Here is a 22192-nt window from a genome sequence, read left to right as displayed (position 1 = left end):
ATGACTTTTACTATATTGTCAATAATTTTATTTTCCTGTATGTTTTCGTTAAGGGTCACACATGAAGATAAGAATGCCTGTATAAGAGCCTAGAGTCGTGGGATGGGTAACTATTATTTATTGACTTTTTTTCTATTTTGGAATGTCTTTTCACGTAAATATCTAAAACAATGAATGACACTAAATATGTGCCATGCTGATAATGAGTCTTCCAGGGATAAATAGAAGTCTTTTTCACAAATGCAAAATCCATTAGATCTAATTGATTACTAGGGCTCATTCAGAATAGTCATTTTCATTTTAGATGCCCTAATTTTTGCCAAATATGACCATTCTAGACTTATACCTCCCCTTCTCCATCTGCTTTCTTTTTCTTTGTATCTCCCTCTTTTTCTGGGAGCTAGACATCCATTTCCCCCTTTGAGTCTTGCTTCTCTTGCTACTTTTACCTCTTCTCATGTTAAACGTGTCATTGAATTAGCATTTATTCAATTGGCTCAAATGCATGAACCAAAAGAATTCCTTATCCAATCAGACAAGATTTACTTGTAATTATTACATCAATTATTATTAGGTAAATGGATGTGGATCACAGGGTTTAATTTAGGATCATTACAATGATTCCTTTTATGTAAATGGATGCTGCGAAGTATTATAAAACAACTGTTCTCCTAAACTTGTCTAGCCTCATTAATTTGCTAATCAAGTCCACAACCTCTTCATCATCAGATTAGATTTGCCAGATTAAATTCAATAGCTCCAGTCATATTACACCTACTTTACACTAATGGTTTTTGAAAGAATGATGTTTTATTGACTGTTCCTAAATAAGATAGAATTTGATACATTGTTTTCCACGTTTCAAAATGCAGAGAACAACTTGTAACTTGTTTCATGTTCTGTGAGGTCACATCATTGATTAATTATGTAAAATGGGCAGCAAATTAGTGAGACAAGTCATAAATATGGTAACCATATACAAAATGTTTTGGAAACTGCTTCTCTCTCTCATTTTAACCTTGATTTAAACATCCCGAAGAACAAAAATGAGTGTAATTCACTCAAATAGTAGAGCTCAGCATTCTATGGGAAGAAAAAGCAAGTAAACTAACATAGAGGTTAGAGAAAAAAACAGATTTGTTTTTGTGTTCATTTTTAATGAGTTATCTTTGAAATTTTAAATAATGAAAGTAATTTTTAAAGATCCAAAATAGTAATTTTAAATGTGCATATATTATCTTTGTTGGTTAAGGGAATAATCTGTAGAAAACTAATAATTCAAGCTATATTTCAATCGAGATACATTAAGCAACTACCTACATCATTCAAGCAAAAGGTTTTTCTCATATTCAGTCACAATTATCTTTAAAACTCAGGATAATTTATTTGAAGTAAAAATTAGTAAATCTGTGGAACACAAGGAATATTTATTTCATTTGATTTTACAGAGGAAAAACATCAGCATGAACTAGAACATTTTCACTACATTTTTTAGTCAGCATAAAAATATCAAAAACTCTTACATTTTCAACTTGTCTCGATACCTCTTCATTCTGATTAAAGACATCTTCCCATCTGCGTTGGCGCCTTTGCCTGCCAGCTTCTAAATCTGAGAGTTCAAGCTCTTCGTGTCTCCGTGATGACTTTGCCCTGAACCTCTTTGGTGACAGTCTTTTTGCCAGTGCCTGCCTTAGACTAAAAACTTTAGATTTTTTCTTCCGTGCCTGTTCGGGTTTCGAGTAAAAGGTATCTGATGCCAGGTTTTCCATCAGGGTTTGCAGTGGACCAAGTGGCTTTGAGTTACGTGAGTTTGGTGCTTGAAGCAAGTCTCTTGATAGTCCCTCTATCAGTGCTTGAACTGAGCCAATTGCCTGTGGTTGCTCCAGGGCCCAGATCTGTGCCCTAGGTGACCCTTCGATTTGGCACTCACGCTCTATGGGAATGAGCACCTGAGTATCCAAATGCAGGGGCAACAGCACATGGTGGTTCTGTGACAGTAGGGGCAGGAACACCTGGGCGTGCACTAGCAATGACTCAGGTTCCTCTCCCTCAGTTTCTTCCTGTTCTGGCTCAGCAGCCTCTTCCTGTACTTCTGGCTGTTCGGGTGCTGGGTTCTGCCCCAGCTGCTGTTCTGGTACCTGGTTTTGTCTCTGCTGTTGAGGAACCTGGCCCTGCCCTTGATGGTGTTCGGGGACCTGATCTTGCCCCTGAAATTCCTCTGGCACCTGGTCCAGATCTTGGGGCTGTTCTGATGCTGGGGCCTGAGCCTGAGCCTGCTGCTCTTTGGGTAACTGGGCCTGTGCCTGTAGAGGCCTAGGTGTCCTACCCTGTGCCTGTAGTGGCATGAATACCTGGGCTGCCCTCCGTAGTCGTGGAGGTGCCTTAATCTGCATCTGCAGAGGCCTAGAGGCCTTAGCCTTAAATTGAGCCTGCAGTGGCATGAACACCCGAGCTGCCGCGTGTAGTCGTTGAGGTGCCTGAGTCTGACCCTGAGGTGCCTGAGTCTGACCCTGTAGAGGCCTAGGTGCCTTGTCCGCAGCTTGCAGTGGCACGAACACCCTGGCTGCTCCCTGTAATTTCTGAAGTGCCTGGATTTGTGGTTCTTCTCGATCAGGTAACCACCTCGGCTGAGAGGGTTCTCCATGCAGGACTCTAAGTGGTCTGCATCTGCTGCTAGTTGGCAATCTCAAAAGCTCATGAGTGCAAGAGGGTCCTCTGAAATAAATACACAAATGATTGCCATATAATTAGAATTTTTCAGTGGAATAGAGCCATTCAGGGGAATTGCTTTTATTTTAAAAGATGGACATTTTCTGCAACAAATATATTTTCAGTAAATCTTTCTGGAATTATTCCTGTAAAGTCTGAAATATCCTGCAGGTAACATGTATTACTAATATATTCAATTATTAATGGAGTCTGATAATCTACTTGATCATTCTATTGCCAGATATTAAGGAGTCTTTGGGTAGTAATAAAAAGTTCTCCTCAATATTTCCACTCAATATCTCTTGAGAGCAGAGATTTCTTATTTGTTGTATCAGAAAGGATTAAATCACTCTGAGTCAAAGGCAACTGTATGAATTAACCTAGCCTTAAGCGAGTTGCTATCATCAAATTATATATGCAATTTGTCTAACACACCTGAATCTTCTCATGGTGTACTGTTCCTTAATAGCTTCTTCTCTTTCAAAGACCAGAGGAATCCCTTTTTAGGAAAGAGAAAAACAATGCATAAACAGCAGAGAAGCATGTAATACACCTTAGTCACTTTGTACTCTCCAATGCTCAGGATGTGGAGTGGAAAGTATCCCTTCAAGCAAACATGCTTGAAGCTCTGACTTGGGTGGGGCAAAGGCAATATATGTAACCTAAACATTTGTACCCTCATAATATGCTGAAATAAAAAACATGCAATTCTCAGTGAAGACTGATGAAACTATGAAAAAAAAAGATATATAAATAAAAAACTTTGTTGGTGGATGTAGACAGTGTTCTAGTTTCTAGGCCCACTTTTACAGCACAGTACAGCTATTGTATACAGATTAATTTCTCTGGGCATGGGAAAGAAAATTTAGCAATCTGATTGTTGCAATTATATAATAAAAGATAAAGAAAAGCGATGGGACAAAGGGAGAACATGACAACAGAAACTCTAGAATTCAGGGGTCCTCAAACTTTTTAAGCAGGGGCCAGTTCACTGTCCCTCAGACCATTGGAGGGCCATTGGAGAGTGCGGCACACATTCCACACATGCTCACTGTGGGCCCGGGATGAGTCAGCTGCTAAGCAGGACAGGCAGCGGCAGCAAAAACACCCAGTGGACCAGATAAATGTCCTCAGTGGGCCACATGTGGCCCACAGACCGTAGTTTGAGGACCCCTGCATGATCTGTGAACATGGCTTACAGATTTGGGCTCTAGATGTCAACCTTCATAGCTTGGGAATGATCTCTGGTCTTTTCAATGACAAGGTAAATTCTTAATTCTGGGTTTTACACTTGTCACATTGAAAACATTCAGCTTCTTATCAGCTGTGCTGTTTACTACTGAAATACAGAACCTTACAAACAAAAGTTTCCTTTTGAATGTCCTATTTTAAAATGTTTAGGGCAACTATATTTACTTTAGAGTGACCTCCATAAAAATGGGAATTTTCCTGCAGGTAACATTTTAGAAATCTTGCAACCTGGAAATTAGCAAATTATCAAGTAGATGTGTGGTTTTCCTGCACCCATTTGAGACTGGCTGGCCTCTGTGATGTTGGCCCAATGATTTCATCACTATAGATAAGTAAATTAAGTCTTGCTGTTCCTCACTTCAAAATGGAATACATATAGTTGTGCAGATGGATTATCTCCACTGTAATTAGTCCTGCAGCTTATCTGAGGATGCCTGCTTTTTTAAGTTCCCCCTTCTGTACTCCATTGTTACTCTCACCCCTGCCTATGGTCCCCAAAATCAAATGTGTGATATGCCAAGTAAACTATAAAGTTAAAAATTCCTAATTAGTTTCCTTTGGGTTTGGTGAAAATCCATCCTGTCATTTTTAATAACTAGAAGCTTACTTTTATCTGTGTATATTAGTTCCTTTAATAACATATTTTAATTGGAGTTCGGTACATAAAATAAGCTTTATATGGTACACAAAAACTACTTCAAAATTATTAGTTAATAAATGGTTAATTATAAATCCACTTATCTCTGTAGAGTTAAAATATCAGCTGAAAAAGAACAGTAAGCTATAGATTTTGTTACCTTTAATTTAATATATTTCTTTAGTTTACTTAAAATTGGCATGTCACAAAATTCTATGTGAGGCTTTCAAGGTCTTTGTAAATATGAATACTTGCCAGTTGTAACTGGCAATAATGAATAGCCATATATGTGTGTGTGTGTGTGTGTATACATTTATATATGTGTGTACACCCAGCCAAGAGTTAGTGAACTGAATAACACCACATGGCACATTATTGGAAAAATAAATATGGAAGGCCTCAGGATTTTTATTTTCAACCTAGTTCTTTAGCAAATATTTTTTCCAAATCCAATAAATGAATAAATTCTGCTCTTATCTAACTATTCATTCTGGTAAAATGAAAAACATCACAGATTCTACCTTTTTTTTGTCTTTTTTTGATGATTCCAGTAAGATGCTTTGTTAATGAGTCAACAACATGTCGTTCATTTTTTATTTCCCGAACGAATGGGTGATATAGCATATTTGCTGATGTAGGACGGACCAGAAAATTTTTTATCATGCATTTTTCCATAAAATTGTGGAACTTGCGGGACCTAAAAGAAATGAGTCAAAGACATAAAAGTATTTTCAGGCCTGCCACACCTCTTCCAACCCCACCCACATGCCACTCTGAAAAATCATATTTTTGGTGAGAGTTGATTCTAGCTATGATTGTCTTTTCAATTGGCAAATACCAGGCAGTTTGGCAATATACATTACAGTGAGGCCATTGAAATCTCAGAAAAGAAGCAAGCATCAACAGCATTTTCTGCTCAAATGAAAGTACAAACTTCAATTATTGAAGTTTAGCTGTATGTACAGGTAAAAATTCAAGTGGCAATATGACAATTAAATAGTTAATGTGATATATATACTCTGTGAGACTAGATTGGTCAGCCCACAATAGTCACACTCTAAATGTTTCATTTGACTATATGCAGTTTTAACTAGAGAGGCATGGATATAATGATCCAAAAAGAAGGTGTTAATAGCACCATAACTGACTATTCTTTTTAAATGGCCCATGAAAACAGATGTGGCCAGAAAGCCTGATTCTATGGAAAGGGTTAAATTGAATTACTATGAAGAATACCAGCAATCAAATCACAATCACCACTTCTACCAGGGCAAGCAGTGCATACTAAGAATAAACAGGAGTTTAAAGTACTAGATCAACAAGCTTCAGAGAGGAGGATTCCCAAGTTCAGCTGGCCTGTGGCACCCTGGGAGAACAAGTCCTCTGCTCCAGGTTTATGCACGTTCAGTTTAATCAATTAAGCAACAGGGCTATATATCACAATTACAGACTGCCTATTCAAGCATAGTAAGAAATTTCACAAATGGTTGCCACTGGTCCATCTTATTACTTGGGGAACAACGGACTGTTTATTAATGAATAGCAGGACACTAATATCATTGTAAAATATTATACTATAGAGGATATTATTTATTTCTAGTTGGCTAGCTAGCTCTTAATAAAAACTGGTCATTTAGACCTCCCAGTTAAGATATTGGATTTTTAGGGAATATTGCCAAAAAGGATAGTGAAGCAGAAGTGACCAAATGAATTAAAACTTCTTTGCTAAATAAAAATGTCAAGTCGTCGTATTTAGGACATTAAGACATTCATCTTTACCATCCACTGGATTTGACTGTAGGAGCAGATTCCCGCAGAATAACAAAGAGGGCTTCCAGGGGCTGAAGGTTACACAGAGCTGAAAATGGAAATAGATAAGTTTAGAAAAAATGAGAAAAATAACTACAGAGCACACTTCTCATTCCAGAGGGGATTCTCAGTGTTCTTTCACTTATCATGTAGAATACATACAAAATAATGTAATTAAAGGAAAAGTTCATTTTAACACAAACATTGCAATATATAAGATTCTAATGTTTCACATCACTATGTGTGACAAATTATTAATAAATTAAACTAGATAAATTTTTTGAAATGTATGGTTGATTATTTATATTTAGAAAAGTTAAAGTAGAGACAAGCACTCTTCTGTGTTTCTGTGTTGCAGATATTTACAGTTGTAAAACTGGAATATATATTTACAGACTTAAAAAGTCAACCAGACTACTAGCTAAGAAAAATAATATAGAAAGAAAAATTATTTGGTGGTCTAGAAAGCTGAGAAGAATCTGTTTTGGAAGCTAAGAGTCCTAGGAAAAGAAGTAGATATATTGCAACTACTAAAACCACACCCTCTAAAGTAAGATCATCTGGATTCTAATCCTAGCTCTGCCTTTGTGATTTTGAGCAAATTACTTAACCTGTCTGTACCTCAGCTTCGTCATCTAGAAAAACAGGAAATGTAGCAGGAATCCCTTCGAAGAGTTGTTGGGAAGATTAGATAGCAACTTACACATAAAGGTATCTGGCACTTCAAGTCTGTGCCAATTTACCAGACTTTCATTTGCTCTTTCACACACACAAGCACACAAAGAAAAGCCTATTCCAGTATATGCTATAGAAATCAATTACCTCATTGGTTTGGGAATTCTGGGTTTTTCTATAAGTGTTTAAATATGTTTCTCACTTTACTTATTTCCTCTTATGTTTGTTTTATTTTAAAATATTAAGGGGGTACAAATGTTTTAGGTTACACGGATCATTTTTGTAATGCTTGAGTCCTGGCTATAGGTGTGCCCGTTACTCAAATAGTATTCATAGTACCCATTAGGTTGGTCTAGACCCCTCCTCTCCTCGTTTCTCCCTTGTGGTTGCTTTCCACTGAGTTTTACTTCCCTCTGTGCACGTGTGCACTCATCAGTTAGTTCCAATTTAATAGTGAGTACATGTGGTGTTTGTTTTTCCATTCTTGTGATACTTAGGAGAATAGTCTCCAGTTCCATCCAGATTGTTGCAAAAGGTATTAATTCATCTTTTTTATGGCTGAGTAGTACTCCATGCAGAAAGAAGGAACAGCTTATACATTGTTGGTGGGACTACAAATTAGCACAACCTCTATGGAAAACGGTATGGACATTCCTCAAAGTACTAAAAGTAGACCTACCATTCGATCCAGCAATCCCACTACTGGGTATTTACCCAAAGGAAAAGAAGTAATTTTATCAAAAAGACACCTGCACTTGAATGTTTACAGTAGCACAATTCACAATTGCAAAGATGTGGCATCAACCCAGGGGACCATCAATACATGAGTGGATTAACAAAATGAGGTATATGTTCACCAGGGAGTCCTTATGTTTTGATTAAAGAAAACTGGCAGTCCAAAAAAAAAATTCCCAATGGAGGGCCACAGTGTAAATTTCATCTACCACTATAAGCATGTCATTCATGTGAGGACAGTTTGACACTAATGACTCATAATAAAGGCAACCTTCCTCTCTCCAAATGAATCCTTGGAAAACCTGGTGTGCCAAACTGCCCTCTCATAGTAGTAGAAAAAACTTCTCCAGGTGATTTTTATCAGGATGATGCAAAGGCAGTTGTTCAAAAGTCAAACTTTATTCTCAATTACATGGGTATAAATTAATAGAAGGTGCATTATTATAACTGAGGGCAGAATTAGTTCCAAGTGTAAAAGATCAGAATCATATTTGACTCTTTTATTCCTCTACTGTGTCCAATCAGTCACAAGGTTTTGTCTTTTAAACATATTGTAAGTGAGTTTGTACAATATTAAACAGTTGTCATTTATTAACATCTGAGCATCTTTCAGTCAACTGACAACAACTTCAGGGGTCAAGAGCTGGGATGTAGACTAGGTAAGTTTTCATTAAAGGAAAGGAAAAGTTCACAAAGGAATGGAGCATAGGGTAGGTACAAGAGCTATGTCAACAGCAGCTGTGGCTAGTTTCTTATATGGTCTAATTTTAGGAATGTAGGCAAATGCCCCCTTGGCCCACATTTCATAACACTGCCTAAATGTTCATCATTAGAAGCTCATTCCTTTGAAATAGCAAACTTCCTTTAAAAAACACATCTCTTGAGGGTTGGACACATATTAAACTGAGTTTAGTTTAAATTAGGTTAAATAATGTAGTTTATTCCTAACACATGTGGAGATCTGAAGGAATCTTCTGAATATTGAAGGAATGGGCCTCTTGATGGGACATGGGTAGATTTGAACCAGGAAGCACTCAGGTAAAGATTGGCTTGGGGTGTGAGGGAGGAACACTACAAGAAAAAGAAGTAGGACTATAAACAAATATCATAGACAATGTGAAAAGTAATCTCTACAATATCAAGGAGAATGCCAAAACAGGGAAAGATGTGGTCCGGATTAAAGTAAATTGGCTGGTGTAGACCCTTGACAAGGAAGGGGAGTCAGAGTAAACTGTTGACCCTATCCTGCTTCTCCTCCAGACAAAGATTCTCTTTTCTATAAAAAATAAAGAGGCTAAGAAACACATCTATTCAAATTAAACTGGTGTTTGAATGACTACTAGCGATGTTCTGGCCTTGGATTAAAGGTCCCCATAGTGTTTGAATTCCTACCCAGAACCAAAGGACTGAAGGAGGTCCTGATGTGCAAGGGTCTAGTTCTCTCTTTTTGGAGCCCCCTTTCAGTGAGAAGAAATTACTCTACATCTCTTTACTTCTCTGGGAGAAACTCACCAGAGAAAGACCAAAGGGAAAGAGAATTTTGTTATCTGGATCTCAAAGGATATTTATTGTCAGATATTGGTCACTTTGGAAGGCCACCTCCTTTGAGAAGATAATTATCATAACCTGGAGGATTTCTGCAGTTAAATTGATGACAATTGTTTCCATGCAAAGAAACGATGTCATATTCCAGGCAATAAAGGAGGCTGATTAAAGATAAATGTTTTAGTAAGGAGGCTATCTAGAATTGCTCATGACCAAAGCTGTACTGTTCCAATTACTTATCTAGGCAAGCTCGTCCTATTTTCCCTCCCTGTGAGTTCAGAATCTCCTTTTCCTGACTCATCTTCATTATACAGCTTGCCAATTTTTTTGTGTGTGTGTACTCTGTGCAAAATGCTTTCTCTGTACTCCTTCTGTAAGTTTGCTCATCACCCCTTTTTTTCTCCCATGACTTAATATTTGTAATGACAAAAAGTGACACAAAAGAAGGTGAACCAAGAAGTACAAACCTATAAAATGTAGAAAGCTGTTTTTTCAAAAAGACATGGTGATGAGCACTCAGAAACAATGGAAGAAAGATACTACTTGATGGAGGCATGTATCCTAACCAAAATTATACATCAATAGTAATATGAAATATCATATTGTGTATTTAAAGAGAGAGGAGAGAAGGAGAAGAAAAAGAAGCAGTAGAAGGAGAAGGAGGAGGAGGAGCTGCTGCTCAATCTAACATAATCTAAGCATGTTTCCCAAACAGAAATAATCAGACTATGAGGAATAGTTCATTTCAATTTCACATATGTGTCTCATTTCAATTTCACATATGCATCTTATATAATTTTTTTACATTTTAATCTTTCCCATCGTTAGTTTTTTATTCACCCAGCTTAAGTACTTTACAGTTTTTGGGGGGGCACTAGAATAGAATAGAGTTAGCAGCAACCTGACCTCCATATCTGTCCTAGCTTCATTCCAACCCACATTTGCTATTCCAGGGGACACCAGGAATTCTCAACAATTATATCACCATTATTTCTACTTCTTGAAATTCCTCTCATTGGCCTTGAAACACAGTGCTAAGATAATTCAAGATTATAAAGCTTGATGGGTGGACATTGTGCAGACAGGAACATGGGAACCTGGAGGATCTGCTGGGAGAGAGGTAAGCACAGCAATCCCACCCACAACCCTGTGGCATTTCTTTCACTTCTCATCCAACAATACCAGGAATGTATTGTCATTTTACATTGGGATTTAGATATTGAGGACAGCAAATATGCTATGCTCCAGTGTCATACATTAGTTGGTTATCAATCATTTCTATCCAAGTTCACACTCCATTTTCACTTTCCTACCAGAAAGCAGTGCCTTGAGAGAACAAGATGCTGACAGGTCATTGAAATGACAGGGACATGGGGGAAACAAGAGAAAATAGTTAGGGGCACTAGTGTGGCTGAAAGGAGCAAAGAGAGCACCAAAGGTGAGCTGGATTGACTCCAAAGGAAAAAAAAATGTTTATTTCCCAACATTACTGAGGATTGGCTCAATTTCAGTGAACTCGTGGAGGATTTTCTCAACTATCACAGCCTGAGGCAGTAAACCTGTGTGACTGTAAATGTTCTGGAACCTAAATATTCCAGCAGGCAATACAGATTAGTATACCAAGGATTCTGGTCGCTTAGGACTATCAGGACTGAATACTACTGAAGCTAAATTGAAACAACACTCAGCTTAAAATAAGATATCATAAGAAAGAAAAGAAAAGCACAAACAGTTTTTATATATCCGTATTTAGCCATTCTGACATAAGTATTTTGTAATCACTGAAAAAGCCACCAATGGCAGTTTGGCACATAGTGTGACACCTGTGTGGCCAGTCAAAGCTGACAGACAACCTCATCTCCCGCAGAGACAGATTCATAGAGTACGGTCCCCTAGCCTTTAAAAAATATAAAACAGTTTTACTCACGAGGAGCTCCTTCAGCCATTTCAATAGCAGTGATGCCCACAGACCACACATCACTCTGTGAAAGAAAAGATGACACAAAAAAGTCAGTTAAAAATGGGAAATTGGTATTATTTAGAGTCTCAAAACAACCTTTGGCTAGGGGTGGAGGTCTCAATGCCAGAGCCATTTTATGGGTTTTCTATAATGAAGTTCCATTATAGACAGACGTTAAAAGAAGACATTATCTGACCTTGTGACCAGCCAGTACCTCACTACACAACAGGCTGATACGGAATGGGGTTCAGTGCAAGGAAAAGTCCACAGTGGAGATATTTCTAATGTTACCTTACCTGAAATGCCCAAAGAAACTTGCCATAAAGAAGCCCTATTACATAGATCCACCAGTCATGTGATCTTGGGCAAATGATTTAACTCTCTGTACCTCGAGTTCACACTATGTAAAATCGTGTTAATAACAGTATCTACCTCATAGGACTGGTGTGTGTGTATGTGTATGTGTACATGTTTCTGAAGTTCCTGGAATATAGTAAACTGAGGCTAGAATTATAATAAGGCTCTAGAAAATTGTTCTACTAATATTAACTGTAAAGCACTTTGTTTCCAGAGTGTGGAAAGGGCACAGGACTTGAATGATTCCTAAACAAGCTAATTGAATTCTTAGAACCCCAGTTTATAGCTATCTTAACTTCAGTTGCTATGAAAGCCTTTAACTTTCTTTCAGCTACATGGGGCTAAAAAATAAAAATAACCAATACAGGTGAAAGTCCTTGGAAGACTGCAAAAAAAAATATATATAGCTATAAAGCATTATTTTTACAGCAAGCCACTTAAAAAACTTTATGCTTCCATACTCTCCATAGCTCTTAACATAGCACTGAACATATAATAGGCTCTCAGTAAATAATTATTTTTCAAATCAAGCAGAGGACATTTAAGGAAAGGGAAAAGAGATGAAACTTAAATTAATCAACTTCAAGTATCGAGTCCTAGGTTCCACATAGGGAGACCACAATGAATTGTTCAGATGACTTATGATGTGGAGAGAATGAGGTTTTTCCAGTCTATAGCAAATGGAGAGTTTTCTTTCCACATCAGCTTTTTGAAATGTGTACATAGATGTATATTGTCCAAATTGCAGCTTCAGTGGAAATTTTAATAAATAGCATGAATTGTTACTTAATTTGTCTATTCCAGTGATTTTCTGTGGTTTGGGAGGTGAACCATGCCAAGAATTTTCTCCATTACCCTGAGTAATCAAATTATTTTTTTTTTCCTTTTTGGAGCTAAGTTACCGTAGGGATTAATAATTAGCTTTAGATTTATTCATTTTTAAGTTTACAAAGCCCACTGCCCCTGGAAGTTGAATTTCCATATAAAGCCACATAATATAATATTTTTACCAAGAAATTGCAAGCAACATACACTAGACATTCTGACTCAAATCTGGGTAGCTCCCAAAGGTCTACTTTGTCTACAGCCTCTGAAAATATTATTTTTATACATATAATCAAACCATATATAGGAATAGAGGCTAGAAGTTCCTATTAGAGTTTAACGTGGAAGAAGGGGTTGCCTGCTTTTTATTGTTTTATTTTATCGTTAAAATAAATGTTAGTCAAAAATCCTTTCCAAATTTTGCTTCCCACTGTCTGAATCCTCACACTTACTCTGTAATCATAGGAGCGTCTTGGGTCCTCATCACAGTCAATCACCTCAGGTGCCATCCAGTATGGTGTCCCAATAAAGCTATTTCTCCTTCCATTAGTTCTGCTCACCTGGGCACTCACTCCAAAATCCACTGCAAAATTCAGCATATGTCAAAATAATTAATCGGGGACAAAAAGCTCAATAAGTTATTGCTCTAACTTGGAAAGCCAATACAAAAGCCACAATGGATAATAGATTTTCATTCCAGCCCAGGAAACTTCACCATGAAGTCTACTCCAGGAATATGGGAAAAAAGCTTTAGCTGCTATTTATGTTGGAATGAGACTCAGCAGAGCTATTATAAATCTACAGTAGGTTTGGCTGAATGTTTACCATGAATATTAAAAATAAAGTTCCATCAGTACACCCTGAACTTCTGAAGTGATAACATATGTAGTGTTTGGACCTGCCACCACGCAGGACTAAGAACAGTACTGCAAGCAACATCTAAGAAATCTAAAACCTATTAGCAGTTGATTAAGAAGTCTCACTCATGACTTAAGCCAGTCCTATCACATTGATAGAAATAAATTTTCTGCTAGAATTTAGTTTAAGTTCTTGCACGTATCTTCTCTATAAAATGCAAACATTTACTGTGGTATCCATATCTTAACTGAGACTACAAGTTCAATTTTCTATTCATCTGTGGGATACATTATAAGAAAATATTTAGTATGGTATCCTCAGAAACAGAAAAAGTCTAAAGTAGACTGGAGTTATTTATTCCAGAAAAAATAAGACAGGGATGAAAAATGAAGCAGATTTCCTAATTTAGAATGGTTTCCAGGAATCCAGAGGATGGCGAACAAAATTGACTGAAAAGAAGCTTGAAGAATTTAGAGGAAGAAATGGAAAAGGAAAAAAAAAACTTAAGAGTTTAAGCCAGCCTTTAAGAAAGTCTCTAACAAAAACAACAACAAAAAATTTCCTGCATATTGCAATGATTACTATTGGGTGTTGTACAATCTCATTATCTAACTATACTTTTTAAAAAATAGGTTAAATCATAGTTCAGCATTCTCAGTGTCCCCGAAGGCCAATTTTAAGGGCCAAGAAATACCTATGAAGGCCATGAGATAATATATGGCACACATCAGGGAAGAAAATAAAAGGAGAAAAGACTAGAAGAGTGATAAATTAAAGAAAAGGAAAAAGAAATAAAGAAAAGAAAAGCTGAAAATTAGATAAAAGTTAGAGATGAAAACTCAACAATGGTATAATTTAACCTTTCTTTAATGACCTCAGGGACTGCAATATGAAGATTATTGAGCAATTGCAACTGCAATATAATCATTTTCCTGTCTTTTCCCTTTTTGTCACTTCCTTTGGCTATCATTAGCTTTGCCTCCTGAAACCTTCTCCTTATAATGTGTTTCTTAAAAATAGCTACAATCTAAGAAATCTAAAACAAATCATATAGGGATTATGTGTTAAATAAGCCTGATTAAATTCTAATCCAGTACTAAAACGTCCCTCCTCCAGAGTAAAGTACGTGAGCTTTAGTGCATGGACATTGTGACAGATCTTTCAGTGGCTTTTTGTTTATATACAATTTCTCTTCTGCGTTGCAAATGTTTAGGTTGGCCAGCAACTTGACCCAAGTATATGGGAGTGTTGCTCTATATGTGAGCATAGCGTTTAACCTTGTGATGGACTATCTATCCTGTACATTTAAACGTGAAAAATATATGACCCTTGTGTATTTCAAAATTGTGTTTCTAGTCTTGTGGCTTTTAGACACAAAAGAGATAATACATTTTCTTTAAACTACTTTCACTTATTTTGAAAACAATTACTACGTGATGCTTCTCACACAAATGTTCCAAAAAAATGTTTTTAATGAATGAACAAAATCTCTAGCCTCTGATTCTGTTTAGCAAGAAAATGGGAAATATCTTAACATTGACAAATATGTTAATGAAGAGTTGATATAATTAAAAATGATATAAGTTATTAACATTCTATATATCAATGGGGTTATCTGTCATTACATAGTCGGACATTATTTATATGGTAATATTTAAAAACTAACCATCAATATTTATTTTAAACATTAAAGGATACAATATTGTTCCTGGTGTGCTTGAAGAGACAACATGTGTGGTTATTTTCAAATAAATTATTCTACTTTGAACCCTGGAATAGAAAGCCAGGGACTTTCTGGTCTTTTGATTTCTTATTCTGATTTTGATTTGGATATTGGATATCCAATAATATTGGATATTATTATTGATTATTTCTGATCAATGTCATTTCTTTAAATATTTGAAAGAAAATCTCAAAGAAGCAATTCATGCTTATATAATTTAAATGTTCTTTGACATTCTTTGGAAAATATGGCTCTATGATGTGGAAGAATTTTCTTCTTCTTTTTTTTTAATCCCTGCCCATGGCACCAAAACTTGCACATGGTAAAAATTCAATTGTTGAGATAAATATAATAGCTATCTCTAGTAGAAGGTGAAGCAATGACCAAAAAGAAACTCCCTGCTATAATTTAAAAGTTATTTTAGTCTACATGATTTCAAAGAAGCAATCCTTTTTCTTTTGCCCCACCTCCCTTCCCAAACAAATTTTCAAATTTTGACTGGTTTTGCAGGCAAGGAAGATGCAGATCAAATAATAGAGGATATTGGCAGGGACATGATAGAAAGCACAGTTATCTTAAAGGAGTTTTCTACATTAATATGTTTGGGCCTCACCTAAAATATTGCAAAAATAAACTTACCCAGCTTTACTTCAGCATTATGAGTCAGTAGCACATTCTGACCTTTGATGTCCCGGTGAATTACTCGGTGTGCATGAAGATGAGCTAAGCCCTATAAATATACCATACATATGTTTATATATATATATTTTAAAAAGCCACATCAGTATATGGTTTTTATTCCTCTTTTCTGGTACCATTGTTAATATTTTTGGAAAGACTTTCGGTAAGAGAAACAGCCTAGATTTGATTTTTCAGACAAAATTCTTCCTTTAGGCTGGAATTACCATAACCAGTTCCCAGAAATATGACTTTTGGCTCTAAGAGAAGGAAAATAAATCAGGACACCCATGAAAGAAAAAGAATACCAAAAGGTAATGTTTGTATACATTGGGCCACTTTACCTTCCTTTCTAGCCTCCATATTTCCAACTAACCATAAGAGGAAAGACCTGGACATCTTAAATATCATAGCTCAGCCATTGTTTTGCTCTATTATTCATCCAACCATTGGTTTAGTCCAAAATATTTTCTAATCAGCCTTGTAGGCTGAGAATTTGGATGACTATGGAAATGCATTTGAAAGCATTTGCAATTTGTGTTGGCTTACCACATTGGCTACAGCTCATTCACCACTAAAACTAACCTGTGACCTGCTAAACCATGACATGGTGTGCAATGTTAGGCTGCAGTGGGATTGCTCCAAACACTAACTGGGGATCTGTAATTGAAGTAACAATAAAAACAGCTAACATTTATTGAGCCCTTATTCCTTGCCAGGCACTGTGCTGAGTGCTTTACATGGAGTAAATTATGAATTCCTCACAGCAACACTTTGAGGAGCATGTTAATATCACCCCATTTTATAGATGAGAAAAGTAAAACTTGGAAAAACTAAGTAATTGGACCAAGGTCACACAACTAATACATGGTGAGCCAGAATATAAACTCAGTCCAGAGTATTCACTCTTTAATATTAACTCTATTATCACAAGTGAATCTAACCAAAATGGAGGGAAGGATATTCTAACATTGTATGAATGGTGCTGTTCAGTTCTGTTAATATCCTTTTGTTAATAAGCACTTAAGCCATACCACAAAAAAACTGAGCGTGGGAGATCAATAAGATGGTTGATCTCATCCAATTGGGTGTAGAAAATAAAGAAAATTAAAAAGTGGAGAAGTATTAAAAGAGGATGTCTGTCTATAAAAAGGCTGCAGATGGTTTAGGGCCATTTTGTAGAACACTGACTTCTGGCTCATCTGAACACTGGCTCATCTTCATCGTAACCTATGAGGATAGTGCTATGTGGTTGTTTTAAAGAACTCTAAAAACCATAATAACATAATAAATAATCCAAGTGGTCATTTCCATGATCCATTGAACACAGTAGTCTGAACCTGACAGAGCCATTGAAGGCCATGATTTGAAAGGTCTTGGTTACTCACCTTGTGGTCTACCTTAAAGTTTAAGGACATCTCCTGAAAATCTTTCTCCAAAATTTTTTGTCCTTTTTAGATATCCTGATCCAGAGGTTATATTTAGAATTTAGAATTCTCAAATAGTCAGATATGAGCAGGTATAAGGTATATTGTACAGGTTCTTTCAAGATTGGGGAGAATACTATATGAAGACTCACCTGAAGGATTTCTCGGCAGATGTAAGCAATCCAATCTTCTTTTAAACTCTGATTTCTGGTCATTCTCACTACATCAGTGACTGAGCCTGCTGCACACAACTCCATAACCATCTGCAGTGAAGCCAGAAAAGTATCAATAATTAGAAAGTAATTCTCTGAAAATATCTGGAGAGTTTTAGTCCATATGGCTTGTATTTATATGTAATGTGTAGAGATTAAGGCACTGCAAAGACTGGCTCAATTGTCTGGTGGAAGACTCCAAAGGCTAGGGGAATTAGCAAAAGTTGGATAAAACCCAAAGACTGGTGGAGGGAGAGAAGCCAGGTGCCACACTAGGGATATTTAACTAGGAGGTGGGATTTGAGCTAAGCCTTGAAGGATAGGTAGTGTTTGGATGTGCTTAGAAGGAATAACATTCACTTTGTAGAAAACAGAATGAACACATGCCCTTAGAAAGAAGCTTGTGCAAGAAACAAGCCTGAGTGATGACTAGAGTAGAAAGGAAAGGATAGTTGAGGGAACAGTTTGATTGGGGGGTGGAGAAGCAGGATATAGAGGGTCTCAAAGGACTTTACATTTCAACATTAAGACTAGGTTTAGTTTTTGTTGTTTTCTCTTTATTTTCAAATTCCAGATTATTTTCCCCAAGATACTAGCAAATTACAACTCCAAGGGGGAATTTGTGAATTGTAAACCTGTGGGATAATTTCTTCCAAATGGGGTTACTGCTAAGGAAAACCTATTTTAAGGCTAATATCTTTGACAGTATTTCATTCAGATTTTATTGTATTAATAAACTCAATTTCTCAGGAAGTTTATTTTTGCCACCTATGAATTAAGTGCCAAACTAGTAAATTTCCTTCCACATAATTTTAGCTAACTAAAGGATAGAACCATGTAAAAAAGAATATAACTATTATAATCATCTTAGCAAACTTTTCTTTAAGTGTAGGTTTATGCATTACTGCCCACGTCAAAACCACTTTATCAAAAGAGGAAAACTTTTTAAAAACACTCTAGGCAAGTTAATTATCACCACAGATGAATGCAAGCAAAAGGATAAGCCCAAAATCATGACCGTTCATAAAGTCTACCTTATTTCCTTTTGGAATATTAAGGTTTTCTTTTTAGAAAACTACTTCCCTATAATTTATAGCTGTTCACCCACTGATATTATTGCATGTCTTTCTCTTGAGTGTACTCTCACCAAAAAGAAGAGGCAGCCAAACAAAACTATAATACAGATAAACTCCAAAAGTTTGATTTTCATGTAGAGAATTAAGCATTGACTATATTGAATGGGCACAACATATACACTGGGGTAGCAGCAAGTACAAATTCCTGTACCCACATTCCAGATATACTGAATCAGAAACTCTTTGAGTAGTGCCCAGGAATCTGTGTTTTATTAGGTTCTCCAGGAGATTCTAATGCATACTAAAGTTTGAAAACCACTGTTTCAATTCAACCCCTCGTTGAAAATCTTTCTATAATGTCCACTCTCCTACTTCCTCAAGTCCTTTATATGTAATGTAATAGCATCTTTCATTGACACTTGAAGGTCCTGAAATTTTCAGTCATTATTTTGAAACAATACTATTATTAACTTGGACTAGGAATGGAAGTGTAGAAAGTGTAGAAATTAAGTGTATACTGACCCCAGCTTATGTTCTAAATATTCCTTTTTTAATAAACACATCCTTGACCGAAGCTCATTTTCTTGTGATTTAACTATTTGTCTTATAGTGGAGGGCAGCAAAAATTCTGGTCACTGTAGTTTAGGTAGCCTAGGTTCCAGTTAGCCTCTAAAAGTTATGTCTCATTGATCTAGAATTTGTGATACTCTCAGCATGACAAGAAAAGGATAAGTCAATTAACCATTTAGAAAACAGTTTCTAGGAGTTATGTTTACAAGTGCATATATTTTTGAAATACTTAAAATTACCCATATGCTCATGTCAAGTGGTAATTAGAATTAATCCTTATCCAGTCATTATGTACTACTCCATCAGGTAGTCACTATACCAGCAACAGTGGTAATTACATAACATTAAAAGCAACAAAGCCATATTTGAAAAAATTTGTTAGATATTTTCGGATTTCCAGTGTTTATTGGAGTCCTCCTCCATCACACCAATAAGATACAAGTTATTTTTCCATATTTTATCACTCCTTATTTTTGATACAGGGTCTCATAGAGTACATTTTGCCATACTACCTTGAGCTGTTAGGTGCTTATGTTTTCCTGTAGGTGCACAAAAGTGACAGCTCATGAAAGCATATGTCCTTGGGTAAGACTTACTCTTATAGAATAAGATCAGGGTAATTAGAAACATACCCAAAGTTGGTGTCTCTGGCCAGGGGGACTCAGCTTGAAAAATGCACCATAGAAGGACACAATGTTTTTGTGGAAAGAGTACTTCCTCAGAAGGTTTAGTTCAGTCCTGAGATCTTCCTCTTCATCCTGTGGAATAAGAACAGACAGCAAAACTCCTAAACTGTATAATTCAATGACAACGGGTCCCCAAGCTATAGTAGATCAACAAAAGAGAATTCTATGGCAACTCAATATGCTCCACGGCAATTTACAATAAAATCACAACTGGAATTGTCAATGAATGAAGATCTCTCATTAACTAGGAATTTGGGTGAAAAAAGGGTATAGTGAAGATCTTTTTATTCAGTGTGATTCTCAAAGTGGCCCTGGCCACTGTATAAAGTTTTCACTGGATGGAGTCATTACATTTTTGTGTGTTTTGTACCTGTTTTATTGAGGTATAATTCACATACCATACAATTCACCTATTTAAAGTGTAAAATGAAATCATTTTTAGTATGTTTACAAAGTTGTACAATCATCATCACAATCAATTTTAGAACATTTTTATCACTCCAAAATGAAATCCCATATCCTTTAGCTATCATCCCCATCCCCCAATTTTGCCAAACACACCCCAACTCTAATCAATCAGCAATGCTGATCTTTTTAAAAGATATATTTAAAATCACTTATTTTCCTAATCACAACAGTGGTACATACATATCAACTATATATAAGTATATGATATAAAATATGTAAGTGATCTACTCTCACTGAACATGTTTCCCAACCAATGCTAATAGTTTAGTTATATTCTTTCAGACATTTGTATATGCTTATGTAGTAGCTAGAGAGATAACAGAGATAATGGATAAAGATATGATTAATATATATATGTATATATATATATATATCGAGAGAGAGAGAGAGAGCACAAGAAAGATGGCATTTTAAAAAACCCAAACAAGGTCATATTATTCTCACTAATCTTCAACTTTCATGCTTTCATCAATATATAAAGCACATCTTTCTATATTAATAAACAAATGCACATCATTTATTTGGCTGCATAAGACTGCACAGTATGGAGATCTGAGTCTGATGCTTAGGGGACAAGTCATTTCTAGATATATTGTTTTGAAAATTATCTACATAGTGATAATTGGAAACATCTGATTGGATGAGATCACTGAGTTACAATACATAGTTTCAAGAGACAGCTCTAGCAGAAGACGGTGTGGTGCTAGTCAGAAAAGAACACCTATCCTGTGCATTAGGACATCTAAGTTTTAGCACTGATAGAGTAGGAAATTCACTTAATCTTCCTAAGATTTAATTTACTTTGAAAAAACGATAGAAGATAGCAGCCATTACCTATCTGCATGAAACATTAGTGGGGTTAAATGGGACAATATACATAAAGTTCTCTAAAATCGTTGGTAGACAAAAATGCTATAAATGCAAGGTGTTATCACAAAGTGTCTTCGTTACTTGACTTATTTGAATTAGTCAGAGTGTTAGCAGAACTATACACCTCTCTCCACTGTTTACCTAATCTACAGACATCAGCCCCCTTCATTCCCAGAACATTTGTTGTAGTGGAGTGAAATGGGAAGCAATTCTCTCTCCCTAAGCTTCGGGTATGTCTGCACGTACCATGACAACCAAGTGATTTTGATAATCTTTCTGTAACTCTTATTTCTCAGACTATCTAGAAAAAGTTCTTTGCTTCTTAGTGATTTTTAAAAAATCAGGCTTTAGCATACACAGACCCAATTCACTAAAGAAAAACATCTTAAAATATTAACTTACAAAAACATAACTTGAATTGTTGGGAATTTTCAATGAACATAGCATTGATTTGTGCATTTTGGTGTTATGGTCCTACTGTGTTTCCCCGAAAATAAGACCTACCCATAAAATAAGTCCTAGCAGGATTTCTAAGCATTTGTGCAATAGAAGCCCTACCCCGAAAATAAGACCTAGTGCTGGGCGTGGCTACGCAGTGTATCTGCACAACCCATGCATTTCATCTCGGAGCGGTAAACAAGACCAGCAGCCCTTCTCATCTGCCCCATCGTGACAGCTACTATCCCAGAGGTGACTGGAAAGGTGCAGGCAGCCCCACCAAAAAGGTCGGCTCCCCCTGTCAGGTCCCGGCCATCCTGTGCGTGCTGCAAGCTGAGGCTTTGAGGGGAAAATAACACATCCCCTGAAAATAAGCCCTAGGGTGTCTTCTTGAGGAAAAATAAATATAAGACGCTGTCTTACTGTCGGGGAAATACAGTAACTTAAAGTAACTTACAGGGAAATAAGAGTAACAGACATGAATGAGATAACCAATGATGAATACAAAATAGTGCATAATGAAGTCAAAGGTGCTGTGAGATGACTCAGAAAGTGATTCTGCAGTTAAGAACAGGATTCACTACTGGACTCTTTTGAATTCCTACTAGCTTGAAATTTTATTTGATTGTGGCCTGGCGTGGTGGCTCATGCCTGTAATCCTAGCACTCTGGTAGGCCAAGGTG

At 36.4% G+C, this 22192-nt stretch overlaps 1 protein-coding gene across 2 annotated transcripts in view; it reads right to left on the bottom strand.

The window, feature by feature from the left end:
• Positions 1 to 22192, bottom strand: part of NRK (Nik related kinase) — a 127757-nt gene that overhangs the window by 44825 nt on the left and 60740 nt on the right. For both annotated transcript variants that reach the window (XM_075999093.1, XM_012787207.3), the window contains exons 5-13: positions 19680 to 19805; positions 17342 to 17452; positions 15724 to 15814; positions 12956 to 13086; positions 11289 to 11343; positions 6377 to 6455; positions 5119 to 5294; positions 3145 to 3208; positions 1524 to 2715 (exon numbers count right to left, since the gene is read on the bottom strand). In XM_075999093.1, coding sequence (XP_075855208.1) covers positions 1524 to 2715; positions 3145 to 3208; positions 5119 to 5294; positions 6377 to 6455; positions 11289 to 11343; positions 12956 to 13086; positions 15724 to 15814; positions 17342 to 17452; positions 19680 to 19805 — 2025 coding nt within the window. The remainder of the gene's footprint in view (positions 1 to 1523; positions 2716 to 3144; positions 3209 to 5118; positions 5295 to 6376; positions 6456 to 11288; positions 11344 to 12955; positions 13087 to 15723; positions 15815 to 17341; positions 17453 to 19679; positions 19806 to 22192) is intronic.

This window comes from Microcebus murinus, chromosome X (genome assembly GCF_040939455.1).
Source record: "Microcebus murinus isolate Inina chromosome X, M.murinus_Inina_mat1.0, whole genome shotgun sequence".
In the NCBI taxonomy this organism is placed as follows: Eukaryota; Metazoa; Chordata; class Mammalia; order Primates; family Cheirogaleidae; genus Microcebus; species Microcebus murinus.
This window is presented reverse-complemented; position numbering and strand designations above follow the sequence as displayed.